The sequence below is a fragment of the Oncorhynchus nerka genome, linkage group LG15, assembly GCF_034236695.1.
Source record: "Oncorhynchus nerka isolate Pitt River linkage group LG15, Oner_Uvic_2.0, whole genome shotgun sequence".
NCBI lineage: Eukaryota > Metazoa > Chordata > Actinopteri > Salmoniformes > Salmonidae > Oncorhynchus > Oncorhynchus nerka.
The window spans coordinates 99490899-99504713 of record NC_088410.1 but is presented as its reverse complement, the minus strand read 5'-3'; the positions used below and the strand labels follow the sequence as shown (position 1 = coordinate 99504713).

At 46.6% G+C, this 13815-nt stretch overlaps 2 protein-coding genes across 2 annotated transcripts; both read right to left on the bottom strand.

Moving 5' to 3' along the window:
- Positions 1–251: 251 nt before the first annotated feature.
- LOC135559859 (BCL-6 corepressor-like protein 1) lies at positions 252–1088 on the bottom strand. Its single transcript, XM_065000746.1, has 3 exons — positions 884–1088; positions 653–828; positions 252–413 (listed from the first exon to the last, which is right to left on the bottom strand). The coding sequence occupies exons 1-3, from the start codon at positions 1086–1088 to the stop codon at positions 252–254; spliced, it is 543 nt and encodes a 180-aa protein (XP_064856818.1).
- On the bottom strand, positions 1088–2324 carry LOC135559858 (keratin-associated protein 5-1-like). The gene is made up of 5 exons (XM_065000745.1): positions 2179–2324; positions 1863–2079; positions 1673–1819; positions 1317–1455; positions 1088–1218 (listed from the first exon to the last, which is right to left on the bottom strand). Exons 1-5 carry the CDS (start codon positions 2322–2324, stop codon positions 1088–1090), a joined length of 780 nt encoding a protein of 259 aa, XP_064856817.1.
- Positions 2325–13815: the final 11491 nt, after the last annotated feature.

The following is a 13815-nucleotide window of genomic DNA, read 5'->3' as shown; positions in this document are numbered from 1 at the left end:
GGCACAGGCACAGGCACTGGCCCAGGCACAGGCAGGCACAGGCACTGGCACAGGCACTGGCACAGGCACAGGCATTGGCACAGGCACAGGCACTGGCACAGGCACAGGCAACGGCACAGGCACTGGCACAGGCACTGGCACAGGCACAGGCACAGGCACAGGCACAGGCAGGCATCCAGGCATGGCACAGGCACAGGCACTGGCACAGGCACTGGCACAGGCACTGGCCCAGGCACTGGCACAGGCATCATCTAGGCACTGGCACAGGCACAGGCACTGGCACAGGCATTGGCACAGGCACTGGCATCAGGCACTGGCACAGGCATCATCAGGCACAGGCCCAGGCACTGGCACAGGCACAGGCACTGGCACAGGCACTGGCACAGGCACAGGCACAGGCACAGGCACTGGCACTGGCACAGGCACAGGCACAGGCACAGGCACAGGCACAGGCATCATCCAGGCACTGGCACAGGCACTGGCACAGGCACTGGCACAGTGCAGGCACAGGCACAGGCACTGGCACAGGCACAGGCACAGGCACAGGCACTGGCACAGGCACTGGCACAGGCACTGGCACAGGCACAGGCACTGGCACTGGCACTGGCACAGGCACTGGCACAGGCACAGGCACAGGCACTGGCCCAGGCACAGGCACTGGCACAGGCACAGGCACAGGCACAGGCACAGGCACTGGCCCAGGCACAGGCACAGGCACTGGCCCAGGCATCACACAGGCACTGGCCAGGCACATCCAGGCACTGGGCACAGGCACAGGCACAGGCACAGGCACTGGCACAGGCACAGGCACAGGCACAGGCACAGGCACTGGCACAGGCACAGGCACAGGCACAGGCACAGGCACAGGCACTGGCCCAGGCACTGGCACAGGCACTGGCACAGGCACTGGCACAGGCACAGGCACTGGCCCAGGCACTGGCACAGGCACTGGCCCAGGCACAGGCCAGGCACAGGCACTGGCACAGGCACTGGCACAGGCACTGGCCCAGGCACTGGCACAGGCACTCTCCAGGCATCACAGGCACAGGCACTGGCACTGGCACAGGCACAGGCACAGGCACTGGCATCAGGCACTGGCACAGGCACAGGCATCATTCCAGGCACAGGCATTGGCACAGGCATCATGAGGCACTGGCACAGGCACAGGCACTGGCACAGGCACTGGCACAGGCATCATTCCAGGCACTGGCACAGGCACTGGCCCAGGCATGGCACAGGCACAGGCATACAGGCACAGGCACTGGCACAGGCACTGGCACAGGCACTGGCACTGGCACAGGCACTGGCACAGGCACAGGCACTGGCACAGGCACTGGCACAGGCACTGGCACAGGCACAGGCACTGGCACAGGCACAGGCACTGGCATGGCATACTGGCACAGGCATGGCACATATGGCACAGGCACAGGCACTGGCATCACCCAGGCACAGGCACTGGCACAGGCACAGGCACTGGCACAGGCACTGGCCCAGGCACTGGCACAGGCACAGGCACTGGCACAGGCACAGGCACTGGCACAGGCACTGGCACAGGCACTGGCACTGGCACAGGCACAGGCACAGGCACAGGCACAGGCACAGGCACTGGCACAGGCACTGGCACAGGCACAGGCACAGGCACAGGCACCAGGCATGGCACAGGCACAGGCACTGGCACAGGCACAGGCACTGGCACAGGCACTGGCACAGGCACAGGCACAGGCACAGGCACAGGCACATCCAGGCATCTGGCACAGGCACTGCACAGGCACAGGCACTGGCACAGGCACAGGCACTGGCACTGGCACTGGCACAGGCACTGGCACAGGCACAGGCACAGGCATCATACCAGGCACAGGCACTGGCACAGGCACAGGCACTGGCACAGGCACATTGGCACAGGCACTGGCACAGGCACTGGCACAGGCACTGGCCCAGGCATTGGTCCAGGCACTGGCACTGGCACAGGCACAGGCACAGGCACTGGCACTGGCACAGGCCCAGGCATGGCACAGGCACTGGCACAGGCACTGGCACCAGGCATCACCAGGCACTCCAGGCACAGGCAGGGCACAGGCACTGGCACAGGCACAGGCACAGGCACTGGCACAGGCACAGGCCAGGCACTGGCACAGGCACTGGCACAGGCACTGGCCCAGGCATTGGCCCAGGCATCACCCAGGCACTAGGCACTGGCACAGGCACAGGCACAGGCACTGGCACTGGCACTCATCAGGCACAGGCACAGGCACTGGCACAGGCACTGGCACAGGCATTGGCAGGCAGGCACAGGCACAGGCACAGGCACTGGCACAGGCATTCATCTGGGCATGGCACAGGCATCATCTAGGCATTGGCACAGGCACTGGCACAGGCACAGGCACAGGCACAGGCACTGGCACAGGCACTGGCACAGGCACAGGCACAGGCACAGGCACTGGCATTGGCCCAGGCATGGGCACAGGCACAGGCACAGGCACTGGCACAGGCACAGGCACAGGCACAGGCACTGGCACTAGGCACTGGCCCAGGCACAGGCACAGGCATTGGTATCCAGGCATTGCACAGGCACAGGCACTGGCACAGGCATTGGCACAGGCACAGGCACAGGCACAGGCACAGGCACTGGCACTGGCACAGGCACTGGCCCAGGCATCATCTATCCAGGCATGGTACAGGCACAGGCACTGGCACAGGCACTGGCACAGGCACCGCTCCAGGCACTGGCACAGGCATTGGTCCAGGCATGGCACAGGCACAGGCACTGGCACAGGCACAGGCACTGGCACAGGCACTGGCACAGGCACTGGCACTGGCACAGGCACAGGCACTGGCACAGGCACAGGCACAGGCACAGGCACAGGCACTGGCACAGGCACAGGCACAGGCACTGGCACAGGCACAGGCACTGGCACAGGCACAGGCACTGGCACTGGCACAGGCACTGGCACAGGCACAGGCATACGCATCATTCCAGGCACAGGCACTGGCACAGGCACAGGCACTGGCACAGGCACTGGCCCAGGCACTGGCACAGGCACTGGCACAGGCATAGGCCCAGGCACTCCAGGCACTGGCACTGGCACAGGCACAGGCACAGGCACTGGCACTGGCACTGGTCCAGGCATGGCACAGGCACTGGCACAGGCATTGGTCCAGGCACTGGCACTGGTACTGGCACAGGCACAGGCACAGGCACAGGCACTGGCACAGGCACTGGTACAGGCACAGGCACAGGCATTGGCCCAGGCATTGGCACAGGCATTGGCACAGGCACTGGCACAGGCACAGGCACTGGCACAGGCACACAGGCACAGGCACAGGCACAGGCACAGGCACTGGCATTGGCACTGGCTTCCAGGCATAGGTACAGGCACTGGCACAGGCACTGGCACAGGCACAGGCACAGGCACAGGCACTGGCACTGGCACTACCCAGGCACTGGCACAGGCATTGGCCCAGGCACTGGCACAGGCACAGGCATGGCACAGGCACGGGCACAGGCACAGGCACAGGCACAGGCACTGGCACTGGCACTGGCACAGGCACTGGCACAGGCACAGGCACTGGCACAGGCACTGGCACAGGCACAGGCACAGGCACAGGCACTGGCACTGGCACATCTCCAGGCACAGGCACAGGTACTGGCACAGGCACTGGCACAGGCACAGGCACATGCACAGGCACTGGCATTGGCACTGGCACAGGCACTGGCACAGGCATTGCTCCAGGCACTGGCACAGGCACAGGCACAGGCACTGGCACAGGCACTGGCACAGGCACTGGCCCAGGCACTGGCACAGGCACAGGCACAGGCACAGGCACAGGCACTGGCACAGGCACTGGCACAGGCACAGGCACAGGCACTGGCACTGGCACAGGCACAGGCACAGGCACCGGCACAGGCAGGCACAGGCACTGGCTCCAGGCACTGGCACAGGCACTGGCCAGGCATCTGGCACAGGCATCTGGTCAGGCATTGGCCAGGCACTGGCACAGGCACTGGCACAGGCACTGGCACAGGCACAGGCACAGGCACTGGCACAGGCACAGGCATTGGTACAGGCACTGGCACTGGCACAGGCACCAGTATCGGTATAGGTATTGGTATAGGTATTGGTTTAGGTATTGGTATAGGTATTGGTTTAGGTATTGGTATAGGTATTGGTTTAGGTATTGGTTTAGGTATTGGTATAGGTATTGGTATAGGTATTGGTATAGGTATAGGTATAGGTATTGGTATAGGTATAGGTATTGGTATAGGTATTGGTATAGGTATGTAACCATGTTTTATAAAGGTTATAGGGGCGTTTGACGGATGGCTGATAGTTTTCTGATAGTTCTTCTGATGAATTGTAGAAAAGAGGACAGAGTGGTGTATTCTATGAGAGGTAAAAAATGCAGAATATGGTACTATTCTGAATTCCAAAATATAGAAAAGTAGCAGGTCTCCTGGTTGATAAGATCCTGTCCTGTAAATGAGGTGTTAGGTCTGACAACCAATCAGGAACGTCCCTCTCTGAATCCTGGAGCAACTTACATGTAAATGAATGAGAATGTCCTCAGCGGCAGAATCTAAGTGTTCCGTTTCATGACAGCTACGGTAATTGACTATATATTTTGACAATACAAATTGACGTACTTGGACAGATTAATGATCACGATTTGATCCCATTTACAATCCTCTTTACATTAGACATTGCCTCACTTCATTCAAACAGGGAGATTAATGACTATTATTATTTTATAGGGGGTGGATCAGCTTTAATATTGAGGATAGATTGAAGCTTCCATCGATGTAATTGTCTGCATCATTTCCAATCCTCCATATCTTTTTGGGGTAAATATATATGTCTATATATATATATATATATACACTGCTCCAAAAAATAAAGGGAACACTAAAATAACACATCCTAGATCTGAATGAATGAAATATTCTTATGAAATACTTTTTTTCTTTACATAGTTGAATGTGCTGACAACAAAATCACACAAAAATTATCACACTCAAAATTAAAGTGGAAAACCACACTACAGGCTGATCCAACTTTGATGTAATGTCCTTAAAACAAGTCAAAATGAGGCTCAGTAGTGTGTGTGGCCTCCACGTGCCTGTATGACCTCCCTACAATGCCTGGGCATGCTCCTGATGAGATGGTCTCCTGAGGGATCTCCTCCCAGACCTGGACTAAAGCATCCGCCAACTCCTGGACAGTCTGTGGTGCAACGCGGCATTGGTGGATGGAGCGAGACATGATGTCCCAGATGTGCTCAATTGGATTCAGGTCTGGGGAACGGGCGGGCCAGTCCATAGCATCAATGCCTTCCTCTTGCAGGAACTGCTGACACACTCCAGCCACATGAGGTCTAGCATTGTCTTGCATTAGGAGGAACCCAGGGCCAACCGCACCAGCATATGGTCTCACAAGGGGTCTGAGGATCTCATCTCGGTACCTAATGGCAGTCAGGCTACCTCTGGCGAGCACATGGAGGGCTGTGCGGCCCCCCAAAGAAATGCCACCCCACACCATGACTGACCCACCGCCAAACCGTTCATGCTGGAGGATGTTGCAGGCAGCAGAACGTTCTCCACGGCGTCTCCAGACTCTGTCACGTCTGTCACATGTGCTCAGTGTTAACCTGCTTTCATCTGTGAGGAGCACAGGGCACCAGTGGCGAATTTGCCAATCTTGTTGTTCTCTGGCAAATGCCAAACGTCCTGCACAGTGTTGGGCTGTAAGCACAACCCCCACCTGTGGACGTCGGGCCCTCATACCACCCTCATGGAGTCTGTTGCCCTCCTACGGCCTCCTCCACATCTCCTGATGTACTGGCCTGTCTCCTGGTAGCGCCTCCATGCTCTGGACACTACGCTGACAGACACAGCAAACCTTCTTGCCACAGCTCGCATTGATGTGCCATCCTGGATGAGCTGCACTACCTGAGCCACTTGTGTAGGTTGTAGACTCCATCTCATGCTACAACTAGAGTGAAAGCACCGCCAGCATTCAAAAGTGACCAAAACATCAGCCAGGAAGCAAAGATACTGAGAAGTGGTCTGTGGTCACCACCTGCAGAACCACTCCTTTATTGTGGGTGCCTTGCTAATTGCCTATAATTTCCACCTGTTATCTATTCCATTTGCACAACAGCATGTGCAATTTATTGTCAATCAGTGTTGCTTCCTAAGTGGACAGTTTGATTTCACAGAAGTGTGATTGACTTGGAGTTACATTGTGTTGTTTAAGTGTTCCCTTTATTTTTTTGAGCAGTGTATATATATATATATATATATATATATATATATTGGGCCAATAACTGAAAGATTTCTAGATTGATTCCCTGACCAGACAATGTAAAGATCTGTTTTTCTGCCCCTGAACAGGACAGTTAACCCACTGTTTCTTGGCCGACATTGAAAATAAGAATGTGTTCATAACTTACTTGCCTAGTAAAATAAATAAATATAAAATAGGAAATATGGCTTCTACATCTAAGAACCATAACACAAATACTGATGAGGAAATATGGCTTCTACATCTAAGAACCATAACACAAATACTGATGAGGAAGTATGGCTTCTACATCTTAGAACCATAACACAAATACTGATGAGGAAGTATGGCTTCTACATCTAACACATATAGTGATGAGGAAGTATGGCTTCTACATCTAACACATATAGTGATGAGGAAGTATGGCTTCTACATCTAACACATATAGTGATGAGGAAGTATGGCTTCTACATCTAACACATATAGTGATGAGGAAGTATGGCTTCTACATCTAACACATATAGTGATGAGGAAGTAGGGCTTCTACATCTAACACATATAGTGATGAGGAAGTATGGCTTCTACATCTAACACATATAGTGATGAGGAAGTATGGCTTCTACATCTAACACATATAGTGATGAGGAAGTATGGCTTCTACATCTAAGAACCATAACACAAATACTGATGAGGAAGTATGGCTTCTACATCTAACACATATAGTGATGAGGAAGTATGGCTTCTACATCTAACACATATAGTGATGAGGAAGTATGGCTTCTACATCTAACACATATAGTGATGAGGAAGTATGGCTTCTACATCTAACACATATAGTGATGAGGAAGTATGGCTTCTACATCTAAGAACCATAACACAAATACTGATGAGGAAGTAGGGCTTCTACATCTAAGAACCATAACACATATAGTGATGAGGAAGTATGGCTTCTACATCTAACACATATAGTGATGAGGAAGTATGGCTTCTACATCTAAGAACCATAACACAAATACTGATGAGGAAGTAGGGCTTCTACATCTAAGAACCATAACACAAATACTGATGAGGAAGTATGGCTTCTACATCTAAGAACCATAACACATATAGTGATGAGGAAGTATGGCTTCTACATCTAAGAACCATAACACATATAGTGATGAGGAAGTATGGCTTCTACATCTAAGAACCATAACACATATAGTGATGAGGAAGTATGGCTTCTACATCTAAGAACCATAACACAAATACTGATGAGGAAGTATGGCTTCTACATCTAACACATATAGTGATGAGGAAATATGGCTTCTACATCTAACACATATAGTGATGAGGAAGTATGGCTTCTGTGTTGTTAAGTGTTAATAACATTTAGACTACATTACACAGCAGGCTATGCGGGGGGCAGGTGGTTGAAGAATGTCTTGCATGGCTAAACAAGGAGTTTTCTAGCTGAAGTATATGTTCATTAATTAAAAGTAGTTAAACCTACGCCCCGGTTTGTCGTTATATAAGGAACAAACATAACATGGTGTCAGATTGGTAGTCGCTATGACGAGACAGAGAAAAGAAGAAAAGAACTCTGCAAAATTCCACGATGAAAATTGAACATTCTACCACAAGTCAAGTGACGTGAGTAGTCGAAGATGCTAGCTTGCAAGAACAAGGGCAACGAGCCGCAGCAGCGAGAGTGACAGCTGCGAGAGAATCTGTTGACAAGCAAGTTGATGAGCAACACACTGAAGTAAGAGAAATTTACACTGTTCATCATGGATAGGCTTAGTCCTCCTACTCCTATGCGGTTAACAGACAATCTATCTGACAATTGGAAACGTTTCAAGCAGAGATTCAATATCTACCTAACAGCCAGTGGTGCAGGGGGAGATGATGACAAATTGAAGACTTCTATTTTTCTGCATGTTATTGGAGAGGATGTATTGGACATTTACAATATCTTTCAGCAATACGAGGCAAACATGACATTGACTTTGCTAATGGATAAATGTGAGGAGTACTTTGTACCAAGCCAGAACAACACATTTGTTGATACTCGACACAGCAACAGTTACATCTATCAACTGGAGCGCCCGGGGGCTGGTACCAGCTTGTACGACAACAATCAACGATAGGCTGGGTGAGTCTAAACCACGCCCAGTCTCTACTCTGACAGGCCGGCTCGGAAGCAGGAACTATTTCTGTCAGAGTATATTTATAATATATTTGTCAAGAACAAGTTAGGTCTCTGTTTGCCCTGCGAGTTGGGACAGAGAGCCCGTATATACGAAAATTGCATTTACCACTTATTGCTTAGCTAATAAAAAATACATAGTATACAATCGGTGACTCAATGTCATATTTATCCTGATACCAGATTCTAATTGATTCTTTTTCTGAACTGGAAAAAATTGAATGAAGCAAAACACACTCACACAGTTCTGGGTTGTTCATCTACAGCAGGAAGTGGTCTCCTGCCTGACTGAGAAAGCAGTAGATGTTCTGATCCAGTTTGGCACCGCATACCTATGCGAGTCAGGGTTCTCAACTCTGACATACTTTTAAAAATAAGTACAGAAACAGACTCAATGGTGAGCACGACCTCAGGGTTGCAGTGTCCAATACTAAGCCCAGAATAAACATGCTTGTTGAAAACTTCAACCAGCCACACACCTCTCATTAGGACAGTGTGTGTGTGTGTGTGTGTGTGTGTGTGTGTGTGTGTGTGTGTGTGTGTGTGTGTGTGTGTGTGTGTGTGTGTGTTCAGAATACACATTTATTGTATTTTAACAGCAACAGTTCCAACCTAGATTTCTTTTCAACAATCATTTCTACAGTAATATATTACAGTAGGCCTGTTGTTTTAATTTCTACAGTAATATATTACAGTAGGCCTGATTGTTTTAATTTCTACAGTAATATATTACAGTAGGCCTGATTGTTTTAATTTCTACAGTAATATATTACAGTAGGCCTGATTGTTTTAATTTCTACAGTAATATATTACAGTAGGCCTGTTGTTTTAATTTCTACAGTAATATATTACAGTAGGCCTGATTGTTTTAATTTCTACAGTGAGATGTACAGTAGGCCTGATTGTTTTAATTTCTACAGTAATATATTACAGTAGGCCTGATTGTTTTAATTTCTACAGTGAGATGTACAGTAGGCCTGATTGTTTTAATTTCTACAGTAATATATTACAGTAGGCCTGATTGTTTTAATTTCTACAGTAATATATTACAGTAGGCCTGATTGTTTTAATTTCTACAGTAATATATTACAGTAGGCCTGATTTGTTTTAATTTCTACAGTAATATATTACAGTAGGCCTGATTGTTTTAATTTCTACAGTAATATATTACAGTAGGCCTGATTGTTTTTCATCTGTACTGTTACTTAGTGTTGCACTGTCAAAAACAGAGACTGTTTGTGTCATGTTATTCATCTGTGTGATGTGATCAATCAGTTTATTCCAGTTCAGAATGAAAATTATTTATTGTATTTTCACAGCAACAGTTCCAACCTAGACAGATATTTAAGAGTGTTTTTAATGTGGGAAAATAAACATGAATAGATATTTATATTATTACATTAAATGTATATTGTCATTTGGCTGGCATAAGGGCAATGAAATGTACCAATATTTACATATAGTTGAATGTTTTCATAAGCTTTGGTCCCAGGAAAAAACTTGATTTCTAATTTGGGTCCCAGGCTGTTAAAGAGCCTCTGTCCCTAGCTCATTGTGTGTTCACTGTTGTCCCCTTGGTTACATACAGAGTAATAGAGCCCAGCAGTGCAGGTGTCATAATACCCATAAAACCTAGAGGTCAAATAGGTACATGGTTCCAATTGTTTTTCCATCATTCATTTTGGCGTGACATTTTGATAACCACGTAAATCTCTCTTAGACAAGGTGACTTTTAGCAATATATTCAGCTCTATTTTATTCTCACATCCGAAAAGTAGCATCCTGGAAGTAATCTCTAGCTGACACCTTTGCTAACAGGTATTGTGTCAATTTAAAACGTGCACAAGACAGTTCACAGAATTGTCCATAGTTAGAGATAGGCGGGACGCAAATGTCTCAACTGGCCAATTGCCAGGGGAAATGTAGTGCGCCAGAATCAAATAAAATACTATAAAATTCCAACTTTCATTAAATCACACATGTAAGATACTCAATTAAAGCTACACTCGTTGTGAATCTAGCCAACATGTCAGATTTGAAAAATGCTTTTTGGTGAAAGCATAAGAAGCTATTATCTGATAGCCTGCACCATCTGCACCAGCAGTAAACAAAGGTGTTAGCATATTTCAACCCTGCAGGCGCTACACAAAACGCTGAAATAAAATATAAAACATGCATTACCTTTGATGAGCTTCTTTTGTTGGCACTCCCATATGTCCCATAAACATCACAATTGGTCCTTTTGTTCGATTAATTCTGTCCATATATATCCAAAATGTCCATTTATAAAGCGCGTTTGATCCAGAAAAAAACAGCTTACAAAAAACGCAACGTCACTACAAAATATTTCAAAAGTTGCCTATAAACTTTGCCAAAATATTTCAGACTACTTTTGTAATACAACTTTAGCTACTTTTAAACGTTAATAATCGATCAAATTGTAGACGGGGCAATCTGTGTTCAATACAGGAATGAAAACAAACCAGCGCTACTTTTCACATCTTGAGCAACTCACAAAAGTGTACCCAGTTCCTAGTTGGCCTACTTCTTCATTGCACAAAGGAATAACCTCAACCAAATGACAAAGACTGGTGACATCCAGTGGAAGCGGTAGGAACTCAAAACAGGTTCCTAAGAAATACAGGTTCCTAAGAAATATCCCTTGGCAATAACAAATCAGGGAACAGAGAGAGTCAAAAACAAAATAATTCTGAACAGTTAGTCCTCTGGGTTTTGCCTGCTACATAAGTTCTGTTATACTCACAGACATGATTCAAACAGTTTTAGAAACTTCAGAGTGCTTTCTATCCAAATATATGAATAATATGCATATCTTATATTCTTGGCACGAGTAGCAGGAAGTTGAATTTGGGCACGCTATTTATCCAAAAGTGAAAATTCTGCCCCCTAGCCCCAAGAGGTTAAAGAAACATAGCTAATTTAATCATTACTACATTTAGCTAACATTAGATAATTAATCCAGAGATTCTTACCTTTACCTCTATTCAGAAATATCATCCAGATCATCATGGAATTTGTAGTTTTTTATGATAGCCACATTAGCAGCTAATTAGCATTTCATTTTTTGGGGTGAAAATGTGAATATATTTCTAAAAGTCACCTTGTCCTAGAGAGATTTACACAGTAATCAAAACTTCACTCCAAGGTAAAGCCTACACGGAACACATCCCTTATATTAGGGAATTCTAAAAATCCCTATGGGAAAAATTAATGATGGAAAAATTATTGGAACCATTTCCCTGTTTGACTGCTAGGTTTTATGGCTATTATGACACATAGTGTGGTACTTTATTATTGTAAAGACAGCTCAAAATGTTTGTACTGGGCATGGTTAGCCTAGTGGTTAGAGTGTTGGACTAGTAACCAGAAGCTTGCAAGTTCAAACCCCTGAGCTGACAAGGTACAAGGCAGTTAACCCACAGGCAGTTAACCCACTGTTCCTAGGCTGTCATTGGAAATAAGATTTGTTCTTAACTGACTTGCCTAGTGTAACTATGTCGACTCCAGGTAATTAAAGGGCCAGTAACACAGCAAATACATATGAGATGATGACACCGTTATAATCACTTGCAAAGTTGATGTGGTTCAATTCATCTATGATGTGCCAATGATGTCTAATCAACCTTACCTACCAGTAGACATACAGTGAAATGTCCCTGCAGCTCTGGTTGGTGATAACTAGACTATATGATAGGTGTAACATGAGTCATATCAGATAATTAGGAAATTAGAATACTTTTAAAATGATCTCTATGTGTCAAACTGCAGGGTTCTCATCCTGTCCAGCACTTATCCCTAGGACTTGATCAGAAGTTAGAGGTTGTTGAGGTGATACTGGGAGGGAAGGACGTATTAGATACATTTATATACTGCATTGTGGAGAAGGAACCTGCAAGTGTTTCGTTGGACGGTAACATCTGTTTCCTGTACGTATGACTAATAAAACTGTATGTAACATCTGTATCCTGTACGTATGACTAATAAAACTGTATGTAACATCTGTATCCTGTACGTATGACTAATAAAACTGTATGTAACATCTGTATCCTGTACGTATGACTAATAAAACTGTATGTAACATCTGCAACCTGTAAGTGTTTCGTTGGACGATAACATCTGTTTCCTGTACGTATGACTAATAAAACTGTATGTAACATCTGTTTCCTGAACGTATGACTAATAAAACTGTATGTAACATCTGTATCCTGTACGTATGACTAATAAAACTGTATGTAACATCTGTATCCTGTACGTATGACTAATAAAACTTGAAACTTAGAACAGTAGTTAGATGAGTCACAAGTAGATGGCAGCATTGCTCCATGGTTTGCTTCGGCTGGTTTGGATGAGTCTCTCTCTCTCTCTCTCTCTCTCTAAATTCAATTTCAATTTACAGGCTATTATTGGCATGGGAAAAACATGTGTTAACATTGCCAAAGAAGTGAAGTAGATAATAAACAAAAGTGAAATAAACAATTTTAAAAAATAACAGTAAACATTACACTCACAGAAGTTCCAAAACAATAAAGATATTTCAAATGTCATATTATGTCTATATACTGTCATGTAACGATGTGCAAATAGTTAAAGTACAAAATGGTTGCCCTTTTGTTGAGGCAACAGGTCACAAATCTTGCTGCTGTGATGGCACACTGTGGTATTTCACCCAGTAGAGGAGTTTATCAAGATTGGGTTTGCTTTCAAATTATTTTTGGGTCTGTGTAATCTGAGGGAAATATGTCTCTCTAATATAGTCATACATTTGGCAGGAGGATAGGAAGTGCAGCTCACAAAGCCTATCTTCTCTTGAGAGCCAGGTCTGCCTATGGCGGCCTTTCTCAATAGCAAGGCTATGCTCACTGAGTCTGTACATAGTCAAAGCTTTCCTTAAGTTTGGGTCAGTCACAGTCGTCAGGTATTCTGCCACTGTGTTCTCTCTGTTTAGGGCCAAATAGCATTCTAGTTTGCTCAGTTTTTTTGTAAATTTTTTCCAATATGTCAAGTAATTATCTTTTTGTTTTCTCATGATTTGGTTGGGTCTAATTGTGTTGCTGTCCTGGGGCTCTATGGCGTTTGTTTGTGTTTGTGAGCAGAGCCCCAGGACCAGCTTGCTTAGGGGACTCTTCTCCAGGTTCATCTCTCTGTAGGTGATGGCTTTGTTATGGAAGGTTTAGGAATTGCTACATTTTAGGTGGTTGTAGAATTTAACGTCTCTTTTCTAGATTTTGATAATTAGCGGGTATCGGCCTAATTCCGCTAATTGTTTGGTGTTTTACGTTGTATACTGCATGCAGTCTCAATGTGGTGTTTGTCCCATTATTTGAATTC

Coding starts and splice junctions, on each gene's coding strand:
- LOC135559859 (XM_065000746.1), bottom strand. CDS start 1,088: ATGCCAGTGCCTGTGCCTGTGCCTGTGCCAGTGCCAGTGCCTGTGCCT. Junction 829..883: donor CTGTGCCAGTGCCTGTGCCA/GTGCCTGGGCCA, acceptor TGCCTGTGCCAG/TGCCTGTGCCTGTGCCTGTG. Junction 414..652: donor CTGTGCCTGTGCCAGTGCCT/GTGCCTGGGCCA, acceptor TGCCTGTGCCAG/TGCCAGTGCCTGTGCCTGTG.
- LOC135559858 (XM_065000745.1), bottom strand. CDS start 2,324: ATGAATGCCTGTGCCAGTGCCTGTGCCTGTGCCTGTGCCTGCCTGCCA. Junction 1,456..1,672: donor CAGTGCCTGTGCCTGTGCCA/GTGCCTGTGCCT, acceptor TGCCTGTGCCAG/TGCCTGTGCCTGGGTGATGC. Junction 1,219..1,316: donor CAGTGCCTGTGCCAGTGCCT/GTGCCTGTGCCA, acceptor TGCCTGGGCCAG/TGCCTGTGCCAGTGCCTGGA.